At 42.5% G+C, this 18697-nt stretch overlaps 1 protein-coding gene across 1 annotated transcript in view; it reads right to left on the bottom strand.

Moving 5' to 3' along the window:
- Positions 1–5578: 5578 nt before the first annotated feature.
- LOC144695187 (cation channel sperm-associated protein 4-like) overlaps positions 5579–18697 on the bottom strand; it is a 56925-nt gene continuing 43806 nt past the window's right edge. The window contains exons 7-10 of the mRNA XM_078566071.1: positions 12484–12695; positions 10608–10770; positions 7442–7519; positions 5579–5722 (exon numbers count right to left, since the gene is read on the bottom strand). Coding sequence (XP_078422197.1) covers positions 5579–5722; positions 7442–7519; positions 10608–10770; positions 12484–12695 — 597 coding nt within the window. The remainder of the gene's footprint in view (positions 5723–7441; positions 7520–10607; positions 10771–12483; positions 12696–18697) is intronic.

Raw genomic sequence — 18697 nt, 5'->3', positions numbered from 1 at the left:
TGACTATACGTCCTCGTCATAGTTTTTAAAGTTTGATGCCATCTTTCCAATGCCCTTGTGATTCAGGATGGTAAGCTGTTGACTTAAACTGTTTTATCCCCAAACTGTTCATTACTTTCTTAAACAGCTGTGACATGAAATTTGAACCCTGATCTGATTGTATTTCTTTTGGTAAACCACATCTTGGAAAAAAATTTATTCAATTCTTCCACAATTCTCTTTGTTGTAATATTTCTCAAAGGTATCGCTTCAGGAAGCCTTGTAGACACATCCATTGTTTTCAATAAGTATTGATTTCCACTTTTAGTCTTAGAGACAGTTCCTACACATCCAATCATGACCCTAGTAAAAGGTTCTTCAAATATTTGAATTGGAATTAAAGGTGCCGGCTTAATCACTGCTTGTGGTTTCCCTATCACTTGACATGTGTGACATGTTCCACAGAATTTGACTACATCTCTATGCAATCCAGGCCAATAAAAATGTTTTTGTATTTTCGCTTGTGTCTTTCTAATTCCTAAATGCCCCCCCCACCCCCATTGTTTTTCATGAACTATTCTCAGTATCTCATTTCTATATCCAAATGATGTAACAATCTGATATACTTCGATCTAGTTTTCATCTGCTGAAACCTGATACGGCCACCACTTTCTCATCAACACATTACCCTTAAGGTAATAACATTCTGGAATACACTCTGCCTCTGTTTCTGAGTAAGTTATCTGATATACCTGATTTATTTGCGGATCCTTTTTTTGCAACTCTACCTCAGCTGCATTCTCCTCCATTCTTTCTTCCTGAACAATCTTATCAAAAACAGTGTCAGCTAATTGAACTTCAATATATTTTCCCTGCCTTTCAACTTCCTCTCCTTCCTGTATCAGCCTGTGAGCTTGTGATCTTGTTACCACACAATCTGGAACCAACTGAGGATGCTCCTTCTGCAACACTTCTGTTGGATGCACCTCTACAGGCTGCTCAACCATCATAGGCATCACCCATATCTGTGACCCATCTGTATACCATTACCTAAAATAAATCAAACCCCTGCAATGGGCAATTTTTCCACTACTCCAACACTCATCTCATCTGTTTTCCACTTTTTAAATTTACCTTCCACAATGGAATAGGTTTAGCATCTCCATGAACCTCATTTATTATGAGGTTATTATTTTGTTTTGGATTTCCAGCATCCGCAGTAGCTTTTAGCTTTTTGTTTTTATCTCATTTATTATCACCTGTTCCTGCAATACTCCCTCTGAACAATAAATATCACTGTCCCACAACATAAAAGATTGACTTGCCCCTGTGTCTCTTAAAATTTTAATATCTTTACCTAATCCACCCTGTACACATGGAAAGACTTCCCCTTCACATACAAAATCTTTAAATGTTTCTGCAACCTGTTCCTCAGAACTCTCTTGGGTAAACTGTGAACACATTCCCACTTCTTTACTTATCACTGATTCTTCCTGTTTTACCTGTACACAAACCGCTGTTTTTTCCTGTGCCTGAACCTCAGAACCCACAGTACTTTTACTTCCAAACTTTTCTACATCCCAATAATTCCAACAGATTTTCATTGTAATTTCCAACACACTGACTTTATGCACCCAACTTTATTACAATGAAAACACCTCAATTTTTGAGTGTCGCTTCTACCCTCAGCATCTTCCTTTTTAGTCTGATAAAAACTTCCTAGGAATTTCCACCTACTCCTCTTCCCTGACTATCCACCTTCATTTCACCTTCCCACTTTCTATCCTTCTCTGATTTAGAAGGGTGACGAGAAAAAGATTTAGATCTATGAACTAACTCATCATCATCAGCTATCTCTGCTGCTTATCTTACCATTTTAACCCTCTGTTCCTCCATATGAGTTCTCACTACCGAAGGAATTGAATCTTTAAATTTTTCCAAAAGAATTACTTCTCTAAGAGCTGCATATGTTGTCTCTATCTTTAATGCCAGTATCCACCGGTCAAAATTACTTTGTTTTATTCTCTCAAACTCAAAATAAGTTTGCCCGGGCTGTTTTCTCAAATTCCTAAATTTCTGACTGTATGCCTCAGGAACCAACTTGCACTCAAAATAATTTTTTTTTACCACAACATAATCCACTGACATTCCTTCTGACAGTGAAGTATAAACCTCATGTGCTCTACCCGCTAACCTAGATTGCAACAGTAATATCCAGTTTTGTTGTGGCTATTTCATCTGTTTAGCTATCTTCTCAAATGAAACAAAGAACACCTCCACATCTCTTTCTTCAAACTTCAGAAGAGCTTGCACAAATTTAAACATCTCCCCACTGGCTAATGGTTTTCTCATCAACAGAACTTTTCTCAGCATCTGAGAGCTCTTTTTTAAAGTCCAGCTTTTTAAGCTGGTGCTCTCTGTCTCTTTCCTTCTCTCTCTCCTCCATTGCTAACTTTTCCCTCTGGAGATCAAGTTTTCGCATTTCCATTTCTTTTTGAAATAATCTCTCTTTTTCCCTTTCTTTTTCTGCTGCCTCTAGCCTTCTCAATTCCAATTTTTTCTTTTGCCTCCAATTCAAGTTTTCTCATTTCCTTTGCTTTTCAAATTCAAGCTTCTTATTTCTAACTGAAGTCTGACTACCTCCTGCTGTGACTCATTAGTGTCAGGTATCACTGACAAATTCAAGCGCTGTGCTATCACTTCAACTATGTATGCTTTCTTCGCCCCTATGGGTAACCTTAACTGCAACTTATCCGCCAACTCAGTTAACTTACCCTTAGATACTTTTTGTAACCCAATCAGAGTTATATCTTCTACTTCTAAAAAAGTTCCAGCCATGGATGCAGCCATTTTTGCAGTCTTACCACTTTAAAAATCCCTCACACCAACTCCTGAATTCAAAGTGCTTCTCGTACTCGTAACCTTAAGATTCACCAACTCCAAACCAATCAAGGAATTTCAATAATCCTGCAAAGAGCCCCAAATTAGTTATGATGTGGCAGATAATGTGTGCCAGGCGGATCAAATCCACGAGGGAAGTTTGATCGTGCTATCACAACGGTTTTGCAATTCATATTTATTTCGAAATGCGTGCCCTGAATTCAGAAGCAATAAGTCCACCAAGACTTCAGAGATTTTTTAGAAAACTAAAATAAACATTTGTTAACAAAAGAAAAGATTTCAAGCACATACATAGATCTACAAATTACTACTATACTAACTCCTAATAACACTAATTAATCTGGCTTCCAGTTACACCCCTGTTAAGACAACAGTAAAAAAAAAAGATTTTGAACAGATCAAGGCAAGTCAACACAATACCCTGGACCGTAGAATTCAAAGCAGCTTTTCCCAGCTTTAGTAGACAGCAGGCTTAATGCGCAAATGCTGGAGGCTTCTCACACTTCATAGAATTATACAGCACAGAAACAGGCCCTTTGGCCCATCATGTCTGTGCTGGCCATCAAGCACCTATCTATTCTATCTATTCACACCCCGCTTCCTGTAAGGACTCCATCCCATTCTCTCAGTTCCTTCGCCTCCGTCGCATCTGTTCTGATGACGCTACCTTCAAAAACAGCTCCTCTGACATGTCCTCCTTTTTCCTTAACCGAGGTTTTCCACCCACGGTCGTTGACAGGGCCCTCAACCGTGTCCGGCCCATATCCCGCGCATCCGCCCTCACGCCTTCTCCTCCTTCCCAGAAACATGATAGGGTCCCCCTTGTCCTCACTTATCACCCCACCAGCCTCCGCATTCAAAGGATCATCCTCCGCCATTTCCGCCAACTCCAGCATGATGCCACCACCAAACACATCTTCCCTTCACCCCCCCTGACAGCATTCCATAGGGATCGTTCCCTCCGGGACACCCTGGTCCACTCCTCCATCACCCCCTACTCCTCAACCCCCACCTATGGCACCTCCCCATGCCCACGCAGAAAATGCAACACCTGCCCCTTCACTTCCTCTCTCCTCACCGTCCAAGGGCCCAAACACTCCTTTCAAGTGAAACAGCATTTCACTTGCATTTCCCCTAACTTAGTCTACTGCATTCGTTGCTCCCAATGCGGTCTCCTCTACATTGGAGAGACCAAACACAAACTGGGTGACCGCTTTGCAGAACACCTGCGGTCTGTTCGCAAGAAAGACCCAAACCTCCCTGTCGCTTGCCATTTTAACACTCCACCCTGTTCTCTTGCCCACATGTCTGTCCTTGGCTTGCTGCATTGTTCCAGTGAAGCCCAACGCAAACTGGAGGAACAGCACCTAATCTTCTGACTAGGCACTTTATAGCCTTCTGGGCTGAATATTGAATTCAACAACTTTAGATCTTAAACTCCCCCTCCCCCCATCCCCACCCCGTTTCTCCTCCCTCCCTTTTTTTTCAATAATTTATATAGATTCTTCTTTTCCCACCTATTTCCATTATTTTCAAATCTAAGACTAAAACTTTCTTAGTCTTTCCACCCCACCCCCACTAGAGCTGTACCTTGAGTATCCTGTCTTCCATTCTTAATTAGCACTTTTCTTAGACAATATCACCACCTTCAACACCTCTTTGATCCTTTTGTCTGTGACATCTTTTGATTATCTGCTCCTATCACTGCTTGCTTATCTCCACAATCATCCCACCCTCAACTTCTCTCTCCCCCCGCCCCCCCACCTTAGACAAGCTTATATTTCACCTTTCTCCTAACTATACTCAGTTCTGCCGAAGGGTCATGAAGACTCGAAACGTTAACTGATTTCTTCTCCACCGATGTTGCCAGACCTGCTGAGTTTTTCCAGGTAATTCTGTTTTTGTTATCTATTCTAATCCCATTTTCTAGCACTTGGCCCTACAATGCCTTCCCTAACACATAGCCTCATTCTCCTTTATACATGTTTCTCCCTTTTAACGTAAATTCCATTGTTTCCATATGTCCTTGGAACTTTACCTTTCTCATAATATAAATCTTTTCATGGTGCTCATATTGTCAATAACCTTTGGGAAAAATAAACACACTGCTTGGCCTAGCTTCTCTGGCTAGGTGTAAACATCCTACCATCTCTTTGAAATTCAAACTGCCCTGATATATCTAAAAATGCAAATTCTCCTCATCTTACATTCTAAGACTTCAGCCATTTTTACATGTTTAGCATTTCAAATCTCGCTTCTTTTGATGTCAAAACCTCCAGACTAGCGGTCTCCAATTCAATTAAATCCCTCACACACACACAAACAATCCAAATCCCACTATTAACCTACTTTTATAACAAATCACAATAATATAGCATTATTATACTCTCATGACAACATGTTCCTGCCTTCACACAGCCTGCCTATTGGATGCCCCACCCCCAGAGTGCAGGCCTGAGGGCGGAGCAGCAGCCATAAGAGCTGGAGGCTTCATTTCCCAATGATGGATCCATGGGGATGAACACACATCTGCCAAAGGTTTTCCTCGCCACTCTGATTTCCCTACTGGCTTTGGACCTCTTCATTTTTGCAATGTTTTATATGCTTCCAAGGGTGCCTTTCCCATACTCTCCTTTCTATATGAGCAGTGCTCACCTTTCCCAGTATGGCTGCCAGCCATCTCCAGCTGCAGGCCCTATCATTGCGCCTGCAGCCTCAGGAACTCGCCTGCCATCCTGAATTGGATGGTGGATGCCGAGGTGGCCAACCAGGAGATCATCTCCTGGACGACTGTGTGGAAATGCGTGCTGCAGACCCATGTGGCACAGAATGGTGCTGACACCTAAAAATGAAATATGACAGAATTGTTACCGCACAAGGGGCCATTTGGCCCATCGTGTCTGTACCAGCTCTCCGTATGAGCAATTCACTTAGTGCGATTCTCCTGCCTTCTCCCATAGCCTTGCACATTTTTTCTTTTCAGATATGTCTAATTCCCTTTTGAATGCTTCATTTGAACCTCCACCACGCTCTCAGGCACTGCATTTCAAACCGTAACTACTCAGTGTGAAAAAGCTTTTCATGTCGTTATTGCTTCTTTTCCTTGAACCTTGCACAAATAGGCACAGTTTCTCCCTATCTACTCTGTGCTGACCCTCATGATTTTGAATAGCTCTTTTTGTTTACCTTATCCATCAGAAGGTTCCTCCCAGTAGGTCAATACTGGTTAGTGTTGGGACTGGAAGAACTTGATATGGATCCTGTGTCTGTCAGTGATGGTAGAAGAGGAACAATATGAGGCAGCACTGGTCAGTGGGAGGACAGGAGGAACTCTATCAATCAATATTGATCAGTGAAGGGACAAGAGCTGTGGAGGATAAAATGGATTTGAATCTAATCTAATGATGGGCATAGTGTGATTCTCTCACATAGTGACTGGATTGTGCCTGTGTGACACAATGAGCTGATTTCAATCTTGCAAGGCCAGGAACTTCAGGGGATTGAGTCCATTGTTCAACAAAATAGTTCTACTGTATAAAAATCCTTCTATGTGCCATATAGCAATGGAGACCCATTGCTATATGGCACATATAGCCCATATAACCCATCCCCCAGGTACCACTGTTTGGTACTTTTGTCTTGAAGTGCAAGTAGAGGAGGACCAGTACTTATTTCCAGCTTTGGCAAGAGAGCAGCATTGAAACAAAGAACTCTGCAAATATTTAATAAAATATTTATTCATGTTATATATAAATACAGTAAAAGGCATTTTGTTATTAACATTATTTAACTGAAAATATTTATTCGCTATATATTGCTACTTTTAACTTTCAATCTATCTGATTTACCTTGCAGCACAATCATGCACTCAGTGCAGTACTAGATAGAAATTGACATTAGCCTTTCATCTGGTACTGCATGGTTTGTGTGCAATTTTTCTTTTACAGCTCTCTGTTTACCGCAGCAGGGTGCCCACCACCTCGGAGCAGGGCAAGAATAAGTTGGTCTGCAGCCATGCATTAAACCTCATATGGGTGGAGTACAAACATGATATGGATTCCATTATCTGGATGCTGGCACCAGTAGAAAGGTGTACTACATCTTCCCCAAGGCTTCTTCCTACTGAGTGCAGTGCCTCTTGCTCTGGATCTCTTTCAGTTCCATGTCAGAAGCACTTTTCCTTTGTGGCTGTGAAGGAACTGATTGAGGAAGAGCAGGAGACAAAGACCAATAACAATCAGAATCGGATGACATAAAACAGAATTGGCTCCTTCACCACTCTTGCTGGGTTGAAAAGAACTCAGGTTGCTCTGATCCATCCTGCAGTCCATGATCTTATGAAGAGATCCCGACATGAGTTGCCTTTATAGTCCAGTCAAATGAATGCCTCCAATCTACACTGATCACATTCATTGCTATCCTGGAAATGACATCTTCACAATGACAACTGTTTCTCAACACTGCAGGGCCAAGTTTACCAGAGGCTTCAATGTGTATGTATAACAAATGATGCATTGAGCTTGGTACCAAGTAGCTAGTTATCAGGCAAATGTCTCATTACGTGTGTAGAAGTCAGTGGATTATCCGACAATCTTGAGAATATACTGCTAGCTGTAGGGCTGTTGGTTAGCCTGCGTACCTGATGTCAAGAAAAGAAAAAATATTCAATAAGATGCAGAAGTGTTTATCATTGAGATTAATCCATTTCCATTCCATTGTCCCACATAGTTTAGGGTGTCAGCAGTGGCAACACTCCTGCCTCTTAATCAGTGGTCTTGGGTTCAAACCACTACAGAAACCTAAATACATAAGCTAAGCTGGCCATTTATCTCATTACAGTTTATGAGATCACGTGCACAAATTGGTGCTGTGTTTGCCTATGGGTGAGACTTTCTGGCCCTGACACCAGCAAGCATTGTCATGGGAGGGAACTTATGGCTTTTCACGGCTCTCCAAATTTACCCATTCTGCTGGTGGCAGGCCCGGAATATCCTGGCCTACATAACAGCAGTAATTACAGTTCCAAAAGTCATTCATTTGCTATGAGCAACTCTGAGATGTCCTGGGATGTGAAAGGCTCCATATGAATGCAAGTTCTTTCTTTAGTGTAATTGGCATCTGAGAAATACACAAGAACAGGCTGAAGGTGAGTTTGCTATTGGATAGCCTTCTCTCCCAGGATAACATTCAGAAGTGGAATTTGAGGCATTAAATCACAAATTAATTAAGGTCAGCACAGAAGTAGCAGAGGAATTTTATCCCAAGTTCCATGGCAAGTCTTCTGTTTCCATTACACTCTGGAATAAGAGACTTCATGGAGACTTAATAATTATGCAAGATTATGAGAGCAATTGACAAAGTTGATCTAGGTAAATTGTTCCCTGTGATAATGAGGTCAGGTTCCAGGGGTCACAAACTACAAACAAGGACACTGGGAGTAAGAAAAGAAGTCAGAAGGAAGTCTTTTGTTCAAAGAGTTGTGGAATCAGTTAGTTGTGAAGATCACTGAAGCAGACAGTGTAAATAAGCATAAGAGACAACTGATCACCCAACTCTGCTCATATCTCAGTCCATCTGCAGCTGAAAACCTCTTCCATGTCTTTGTTACTTGCACACGTGATTAATCCAATGTTCTCCTGGCTGGCCACCCAACTTCCATGGTGTGCAACCTCGAGCTCATCTAAAAGTCTGCTGCCCATATTCTAACTCACATCAAATCCTGTTCATCCATGACCTCTGTGCTCACTGACTTACAATGGCTCTCAGTCTGGCAACGCCTTGACTTTAAAATTCTCATCCAGTGTTAAAGTCCTGTCTTGGATTAACCCCTTCCTATCCCTGGAACCTCCTCCAACCCTAAAAACTTCTAAGATCTCTGTGCTGCTCCCATTTGCACTCCTTCAATTCTGTCCTCTTGAGCGTTTCCAATTTTCTTCACTCTACTGTTGGTGACCATGCCATCAGCTGCCTGGGCACCATGCTCTGGAGTTCCCTCCCCAAAATTCTCCACCTCTCTTTTCTCCTTTAAGACATCCCTTAAAACCAATCTGTTTGGCCAAGTATTTGGTTGCCTGTCCTTCTATTTCTTGATGTAGCTCAGTGTCAAATTTTGTCTGATAACACTTCTTTGAAGCTCCTTGGGATGATTTCATTATGTTAAACGATCTATATAAAAGGAGCAAGTTGTTATTGATAGCATTTCTTAAGAGATGATGATTATGGGATACAGTAGGAGATGGATGGATAAGGTTGCAGTCAGTCAAAATTGGAATGCAGTTGTACAGACTGAGACATGTTCTCCTTCAAAGGCAAAGGGACTGGAAGTCAGGACCTGAGTCCATTGGGCAGGTAAGCCTCATACTCCACCACATGCACAGCAGCATAGAGCCTCAATCATGTCGATGGGCAGGTTTGTGTGGTTTTGGGAATAACCTACATTTAAGGAGCAACCTTATCACTTCTGGTATGCCAAAAATGCTTCACACAAGATGGATCACTTTCAAGCACAGGCATAGCTGTATGTCAATTACCAGGGCAGCCACTTGTGCATAGCAAGATCTCACACTTAGCGATGAGATAAATGGCCATTGAATCGTTTTTTGTGGTATTGGTTGAGGAGAGGATATTGCCCAGGACTCCAAAAAAAAATCCTTGTTTTTCTTCAAATAGTTCCAGGAATCCTCCATATCCACCTTATTTGCCTTAATTTAAGATTTCACCCAAAAGTCAGCAATCCCAAATTTCCTCAGTGGGTCCTATCAGATTCCCATTGTATCTCCGTAAGAATCAAAAGGTAATGGGCAGGGTCCTGAATGCACTGGATCCAGGATGCTTCAGGGGATTCTGTGTTAGCCTTATAAGGAGCCAGATTCTGCAGAACATCTAACTGATGTGTTCTTTTCTTAACATATTCATCTGGGTTTAATTGTTTATTTAAAATTATTTTTTGGGATGTGGGCATTGTTGGCAGGGTGGGTAACTATTGCCTTTCCCTATTTGCCCGAAGGTGGTGTTAGGCCTTCTTGAATTGCTGCAGTCCCTGTGCTGAAGGTGCTCCCACAATGCTGTTAAGGTAGGGAATTCTAGGATTTTGACATAATCACAATTCCTTCATTGTCACTGCATGTCCAAGCTAGACCGATGTGTGACTTGGAGGTGATGGTATTCCCCATGCATTTGATGCCCTCATCTTCCTAAGTGGCTGAGATTATGGGTTTGGGAGATGCCGCTGAAAAATCCTTGTTGAATTGCAGCAGTGCATCCTGTGAATATTATACACTGGAGCCAAGATGGGCAGGTGCTGGAGGTTTAGACTAATAGATAAGCTGATAATCAAATGGGCTGTTTAGTTTTGGATAGTGTTGAACTTCAAGTGCTGTAGGTTGCAACCATCCAGCCAAGTAGAGAGTACTTTATTACACTCCTGCCTTGTACCTTATTAGTGATGGAAAGGTATCAGGGAGTCAGCAGGCGAGTCATTCACCACGATTACTTGGATCTGCTCTAGAGGCTACATTATTTAAGTGCTGGTCCAGCTGAGTTATTGTATTAATTAAACAACATCCTGGTGGCTGCTCATCCCAGTGCTGCTTTGACTTGTCAATATGACTTAAATTGCAACATAAGAAAATACAAATGATAAAGTAGCAGCTGCCAGCAAGAAGAACCAGGTGAGTGTTTGAAGAATTCTTTAAAGTCAAAAAACAGGCAGTGTATGGGACCTTCACCTTTTCCGTTATTAACAGGTTGCTGAGCATTTCTTTCTTTTTGAATGTTGGCATATCATTGGTGAGTAGAGCCTCGGTCATGTCCATTATCCGCCTCTCATGGTGCATGATCTGCTTCTCCTGATCACGGTTAAACAAGGTGTCTCGTAGCTCTTTCACAATGCTGAATAGGCAAACCAAAATAATCATTAAACACAGCAAAAGTAACTCATGCTGTGGGTTGTGGAACGTGACAGTAACTCTCAGTGTAGGTGGGGGGAGGGTTTGTGTGAGTGACCATAACTTACACAGTGGGTGGTGATGAGTGACAGTAGCTCACATTATGGGTCAGACTAACAATAACTCATACTGTGGGTGGAGGGTGAGTGACAGTAACTCTCATGGTGGGGGGAAAGAATGAGTGACTAAAACTTACACGGTGTTGGAATGACGGTTAACTCACAATGTGAGTGGGTCAGAGTGACAGTACTCACACTACAAGCAGTGAGTGACAGTAATTTACCCTATGGTGGAGGAATGAAAGTAACTCACACTGTGGTGGGTCGGTGATAATAACACACTGTGGGTGGGCCAGTGTGCTAATAACCCAGATTGTAATGGGTCAGAATAACACAAGCTGTGGGTGGATCAGAGTGACAGTAACTTACTCTGGTGGGTCAGAGTGACATGAAGGCCCTGAATTTTCATGGAGTTGTGGAGACTCTGCAGGCATTTAAAAATGGCAGGTGGGGTCCGGATGTGGAATTCCTGCCCCCATTTCTGACAGATTCCATTTTTGGCGATAGGGGAAAGGGGGTGTGCCATGACTCAGAGGAAAGCTGAACTCAGCAGAGCCAGCTGAACTCAGTGTTAAGTTCAAACTGACCCCATTTTTTCCCTAGCAAGGGATTTAACCCGCAGTGAGGGAATCATAAGCTTTTAGAGTAGACGTAAATGCTCTTGAAGGGCAGATAAGGTCTGTAGAAAAGTCATGATGTGGAGTTATTTAAATCCCCAGCCCTTTAAAAGTTAAAGAGACTGGTTGCCTGTGTCAGCGAGAGTTGAAAAACACTGTTCTAGCAGTTGCAATAGATGTTTGTTGACAATTCCCCAAAGCTCTCATTATGAATGCTTTCCACTAGCTTTAATTATCTCACTGGGGAGTCCTAAATTCAGTTTGATTGACAGCTCAATCTTTGATGTGGGATTATGAATAGAAGTTTGTTTTTATAATGGATTAAGCATTTCAGGGGATTTAAAAGTTAATAACATTTTAATAAAAGTTTAAATAGGTAGTTAGATTCTTCACTAACAAGGCAGTGAAGGTTATCGGGGGTAGGGAATGAGGAATTGAGGCCACAGTCAGGTCAGCCATGATCTTATTGAATGGTGGAGCAGGTTCGAGAGGCCAAATGACCTGCTCCTGATTCGTATGTTCCTGAATAGGGTTTTTTTCTCCTCAATACAGTGAAGGCTGTAATATATATTTAGACCTTTATTTTATTTCATCCCAACATGGCTCTTGAGGTCTGCCCGTGGTGGCTACAGGGTGATTTGGCATGGTGGGCATAAGGGCCAAGGGTGGTGGGGTGTGTTGGGATGAGGGCTATAAGGGGCCAAGGGGAATGGGTGGGGGACGTGGGTTAGCATGGTGCATGGAGATGGCATGGGGAGTGGGTGGGGGTGATGGGTGTGAGGGATGAGGGCTAGATGGCCTAAAATTGAACAAAACAACTGCCTCTAATCTATGTCTGGGGGTGGTGGGCCCGACTCTATCCTTCCCCTGTTTCCCTCCAGAACAAAGATTGCGCCATTCCTCTCAGGAGCGAAAATCCAGGCCTAACTCTCACTGTGGTTGGTCAGTGACCACAACTGACATTGTAGGTTAGGCCCTCACCTATTGAGTTCATAGCGAATCTCTTTATAGTACTGGAGGTTCCTCTGGATAGCTTCCAGCACTAGGCAGAACTCCTCATATGTGGTGAGGTTGAGATTCTCCAGAGAGCTGTACTTCATCGGTTGCTGCTTGTGAGCCATGTTGATTTGCTTCATACAATCGTTTACATGGATCAAGTCCAAACGCGGGCCTGATTCACTCTCATCCTTCAACTGAAACATTAAAAAAATTCAGAGGACACTTTTATAGGCAGAATAGCTCTAGGACTTAAAACTAAAATTAAAATAACATATACAGGCAAAAAAACTAAACATTGGTTAATAATTGGTTAAAGCATATCAGTCCATATCACCAATCATTTACCATGAAATTTCAAAATCTCGTTTCATTCTCATATAAACCCAATTTGAATGCTAGGGACCCAGAAGTGCGCCTCTCAACTTCTTATTCTATAATTCATGGTGTTAATGATCACTTTATAATGAAAGCTGCTGTTGGTAACTGGAAACAGAAATTGATCCTCTCCTTAAAGAGTGTAGCTGCTCTCCTTAAAGAGTGTAGCTGAGTTATCATTTTAAACAGTTACGATTTTCTTGTGCTTAGCACCGAATAACAGTCCTGTAAGTGATCCATTGTTCCCTCTGGAATGGAGGGTGTTCATATAGATGTGATATCTGGTAACGTAGCAGTGCTCAGGCATTGATTTGTAATTTGCTCACTGGGATTTTCGTTAGCTGTCTCATGTCTCCTTGGTCTTTGGAAGATGAATCGCTTTCAGACCACATGGCTTAGGCCATGATTTATGAAAAAAGATTATTAAATGAGAAGTTAAACACTAGAAAAATGGATGTTTCATTAAATTTACAACAACAAACTCAAATCCTGAGTGCAAAACAGTGCAAGAAGCAATGTTTCACTGGCCCTCCTAGTAACACCGAGCCTGCGTGGGCCAGTTTTAGCAACCCAGAACATTGACAAGAAGTTGAGCTCAAGAATAGAACTGCCAAAGGCTGCTGAATATATTTATCTGACTGAGCATCAAACTGTCAATCAACAATCGAAAGATACAATTTGACTGGCTTAAAAAATCTGCTAACAGAAAACTCAATTCCATTTATCCTTGAACAATCATTTCTGCCTCTGTAAATTGAATTCAATAAAAAATCTGGAATTAAAAGTCTAAAGATGATCATGAAACCACTGTTGATTGTTGTAAAAACCCATCTGGTTCACGAGTGTCCTTTAGGGAAGGAAATCTGCCGCCCTTACCTGGTCTGGCCTACATGTGACTCCAGACCCACAGTAATGTGGTTGACTCTTAAATGCCCTCTGAAATGGTTTAGCAAGCCACTCAGTTGTATCAAGCCACTACAAAGTCTCAGAAAAGGAATGAAACCGGATGGACCACCTGGCATCAGCCTAGGCACCGGAAATGACAATGGCAAACTCAGCCCTGTCGACCCTGCAAAGTCCAACTTACTAACATCTGGGGGCTAGTGCCGAAATTGGGAGAATTGTTTCACAGACTAGTCAAGCAACAGCCTGACATAGTCATCCTCACGGAATCATATCATAGATAATGTCCCAAGCTCCACCATTACCATCCCTGGGTAAGTCCTGTCCCAGCAGGACAGGCCCAGCAGAGGTGGCAGCATAGTGGTATACAGTCAGGAGGGAGTTGCCCTGGGAGTCCTCAACATCGACTCCAGACCTCATGAAGTCTCATGTCATCAGGTCAAACATGGGCAAGATAACCTCCTGCTGATTACCACATACCGCCCTCCCTCAGCTGATGAATCAGTGCTCCTCCATATTGAACACCACTTGGAGGAAGCACTGAGGGCGGCAAGGGCACAGGATGTACTCTGAGTGGGGGACTTCAATGTCCATCACCAAGCATGGCTTGGTGGCATCACGACCGACCAGACTGGCCGAGTCCTAAAGGACATAGCTGCTGGACTGGGCCAGTGGCAGGTGGTAAGGGGACCAACAAGAGGGAAAAACATACTTGACCTCATCCTCACCAACGTGCTTGCCGCAGATGCATCTGTCCATGACAGAATTCGTAGGAGTGACCACCGCACAGTTGTTGTAGAGTTGAAGTCCCGCTTTCACATTGAGGATACCCTCCATCGTGTTATTTGGCACTACCGTCATGCTAAATGAGATAGATTTTGAACAGATCTAGCAACTCAAGACTGGACATCCATGAGGCGCTGTGACCATCAGCAACAGCAGAGCTGTACTCCAATACAATCTGTAACCTCATGGCCTGGCATATCCCCCACTCTACCATTGTCATCAAGCCAGGGGAACCCTGGTTCAATGAAGAGTGCAGGAGGGCATGCCAGGAGCAGCACCAGGCGATTCTAAAAATGAGGTGTCAACCTGGTGAAGCTACAACACAGGACTACTTGCATGCCAACAGCATAAGCAGCAAGTGATAGAGCTAAGCGATCCCACAACCAATGGATCATATCTAAGCTCTGCAGTCCTGCCAAACCTAGTCGTGAATGGTGGTGGACAAATAAACAATTCACTGGAGGTGGAGGCTCCACAAATATCCCCATCCTCAATGATTAAATAGCCCAGTACATCAGTGCAAAAGATAAGGTTGAAGCATTTGCTATAATCTTCAGCCAGAAGTGCCGAGTGGTTGATCCATCTCGGCCTCCTCCAGAGGTCCTCAGCATCAATATCCAGCCTTGGGCAGACAAGTGGCCACATAAGTGTCAGGCAATGACCATCTCCAACAAGAGAGAATCCAACCATCGCCCCTTGCTGTTCAATGGCATTGCCATCACTGAATCCCCCTCTATCAACATCCTGGGGGTTGCCATTGACCAGAAACTGAACTGGATTAGCCATATAAATACTGTGGCTACAAGAGCAGATCAGAGGCTGGGAATCCTGCGACGAGTAACTCACCTCCTGACTCCCAAAGCCGGCCCACCATCAAGGCACAAGTCAGGAGTGTGATGGAATACTCCCCACTTGCCTGGAAGAGTCCAGCTCCCACAACACTCAAGAAGCTTGACACTATCCAGGACAAAGCAGCCCGCTTGAGTGGCACCACATCCACAAACATTCACTCCTTCCACCACCGACACACAGTAGCAGCAGTGTGTACCATCTACAAGATGCACTGCAGGAATTCACCAAAGGTCCTTCGACAGCACCTTCTAAACCCACGACCACTACCATCTAAAAGGACAAGAACAGCAGATAGATGGGAACACCACCACCTGGAAATTCCCCTCCAAGTCACTCACCATCCTGACTTGGAAATATATTGCTGTTCCTTCACTGTCCCTAGGTCAAAATCCTGGAGCTCCCTTTCCAACAGCATTGTGGGTGTACCTACACCACATGGACTGCAGCAGTTCAAGAAGACAGCTCACCACCACCTTCTCAAGGGCAACTAGGGATGGGCAATAAATGCTGGCCCAGCCAGCGAAGCCCACATCCTGTGAATGAATAAAAAAAAAGGTTCCCAGAGACAACATCCTGGGCTGAGAGACTGTCAAAGGCCACTGATTATCATCTGTTAATACCTTCAGATTCTAACACCTCACCTTTCAGAGCCCTTGGCTGTATCATTGTGACCATTCAGCTGTCACTATATGTGAATGGGGCAACTGAAATTGTCCTCGCATTTCACCCAAGCATGTGAATGTAACTTCTCTTCCAACACAAGAAACAAAGTTTACAGTGATTAGTTTAAAATGGTCATCTCAAAAATGTGATAAAAAATATACAAACTTTAATAGATTTTTATTTCATTAAACAGGACAGATTTCTGATTTGGCACCGAGGCTCTTATCATACACATCAGGGCATGTGTGACAGGGTCATATAACAGGCCAGTTAGAATGATTCAGGGTAGTATGAGCTCTGACGCTTGTTACAAATGCCATGTTAACAAGATGCTGATGAGTTGCAGTTATTTTTAAATTATGCCCAATTTTTGGTGAAATGTGCTTTGTCCCATGCACTGTTTGTTTAGTGAGATGTCATATACAGTGGTGTAGTGCCAAATTTTGAGGTGCAGGAGCTCCAAGAAAACGTGCTGGCCATGTCATTTCTAAACCTACTATTATGTTGTTTTCCCACGTATTAACCATTTGAGTTTTCAAACGTCAGTAAAACTATGCTTTTTAAGTGAAAAATATCAGTGCCTGTAGGCATTTTATTTTGAACCATGTGGTATTTTGAATCATTAGTCTTTAGCGTAGCTAGAATTTCATTATGCAACAGTTTAATTATTTAATTTAAGCCTATTAAAAACATGAATTACAGAAAACTTACTTCTGACTGGGGATTGTCACATGGAGGGGAAACTGCTTTTCTTGATTTATATTTACAACCTAGACCTGGATGTACAGGGTACAATTTCAAAATCTGAAGATGATGCAAGACTTGGAAGTATTGTAACTGTGAGGAATATAGTGATAGACTTCAAAAGGATACAGACAGGCTGGTGGAATAGGCGGACACGTGGCAGATGAAATTTAATGCAGAGAAATGTGAAGTGATACATTTTATACGGCAGAGCGAGGAGAGGTGACAGAAAATAAAGGGTACAATTCTAAAGGAAATTCAGGAGCAGAGGGAAGGGATAGATTCTGACCCGCTTCCCCAGGTTAGTGGGTTGGGAGCTGTGGAGCAGCCTCTGTGGGGGGGCATTTAAATACAGGGCGCAAACCTGTAGTCAGGAGCTAGGGCTGAAGAACTATCACCAAGCAAGATCCCCTCCCTGGTGAATCCTCAGATAATAGGATTCATCATTCACTAAATGAACAAAGTGCAAGCAGACCAGTGCAAAGTATTGTTCCCCTTAGAGCTAACTTCCTCTCTTAATAACACCAGAGCCAACGCCAGAAAAAACACAAGTGCAAAATAGATGCTGCAATTCTGATTATTTTTAGAAAACAGAAAATGCTGCAAATACTCAGCAGATCTGGAAGCATCTGTGCAGGGAGAAACAGAATAGCTTCAGGTCTATGATCTTTCCTAAGTACAGTACTGGAAAATGTTTAAGAGATGCAACAGTTAAGAGCATATCATGGGCTAAGTTAAGCTTTTACAAATGTGCCTAATGGAAAGATCTCAGTAATAAACTAACCAAAAAAAGTTCCAGGAATCGACTTAGGTGCCTGAACGGATCTCCAAAACTGCCTGATATTGGCCATGTAGTCAGTCAGTCACGTAACATTCACTCAGTGATCAGACAAATGCAGTATATGGAACTCAATGATTACATTAAATACAAAGAGAGCCATAGTAATGAAAGATGATCCCAACTCCCCCATACACAGTTGAGTGCAGTTTACCCACCTTAATACAGGATACAGAGGCCATGAAACAAAGTGGTAAATCCTTGTTCATGTTGCAAAGCCTTACCTGAGCAGGTTTTTCCTGTAAATCACTCATTGCTTTGACGGTGATGTTAGGAGGTAAAGTGAAACAGTTCCTGTTATTATTCTTTCTGTCATTAAACAGTCCAGTAGTTATTTTTTAAATAAAAAACCAAAAAACAAAATGCCCAGGAACTTCCTGAATTTGAAACACTGAAAGGTAGGGAGTAAGGTTCATTTTCTTTGCTCTGCCCGACTGACCCCGCCACTGTGTAACTTCTTCACCAATCAGGACACTCAAAAAACTTTTTATAGCCAATCCCAGTGCGCACGTAACTTTTGGACCAGAGTGTAAAATTGGTGGGGGAAAGAGCGCGCAAAAATTATAAGGACACTGGTTTAAATATTAGGTTAAGTAGCTACATTCTCTTGTCACCTTCAGGACACATACAAATTGTTTTATACTTGGCACTGTAGTCTAAGTATGTATGTTTTTGGTAATTAACGTTTCCCTAGTTGCTTTAAAAACGTAAATTGCATTCAGGTCCCCGATCGCTGACATTCGTACTCTTGATGCTAATTTTGGACAGTTATACATTCTAACTGTTGTAGCTTTCCCCCTATTTGGATATTGCTCAATTAACACATTACTGCTCCACAAAAATGAGCCAAGACATCCGAACAGTGCAAAGGGATTTCTCAAAGCGTAACACATGGTGAGAGGACACATGCTGCTCCTTTGGTTTATATTAATAAACTTTGTATTAATAGTGACAATAACTTCAGAACTACGTTTTTAGCGTCCTTTGTTACAATATTTGTTCATGTGGTTTATCTGGTTTGGGACCCTTTGTAAC

The sequence above is a fragment of the Cetorhinus maximus genome, chromosome 21 (assembly GCF_964194155.1).
Source record: "Cetorhinus maximus chromosome 21, sCetMax3.hap1.1, whole genome shotgun sequence".
Taxonomy (NCBI): domain Eukaryota; kingdom Metazoa; phylum Chordata; class Chondrichthyes; order Lamniformes; family Cetorhinidae; genus Cetorhinus; species Cetorhinus maximus.
The sequence above is the reverse complement of the archived record's forward strand: the minus strand, read 5'-3'. Positions and strand labels throughout refer to the sequence as shown.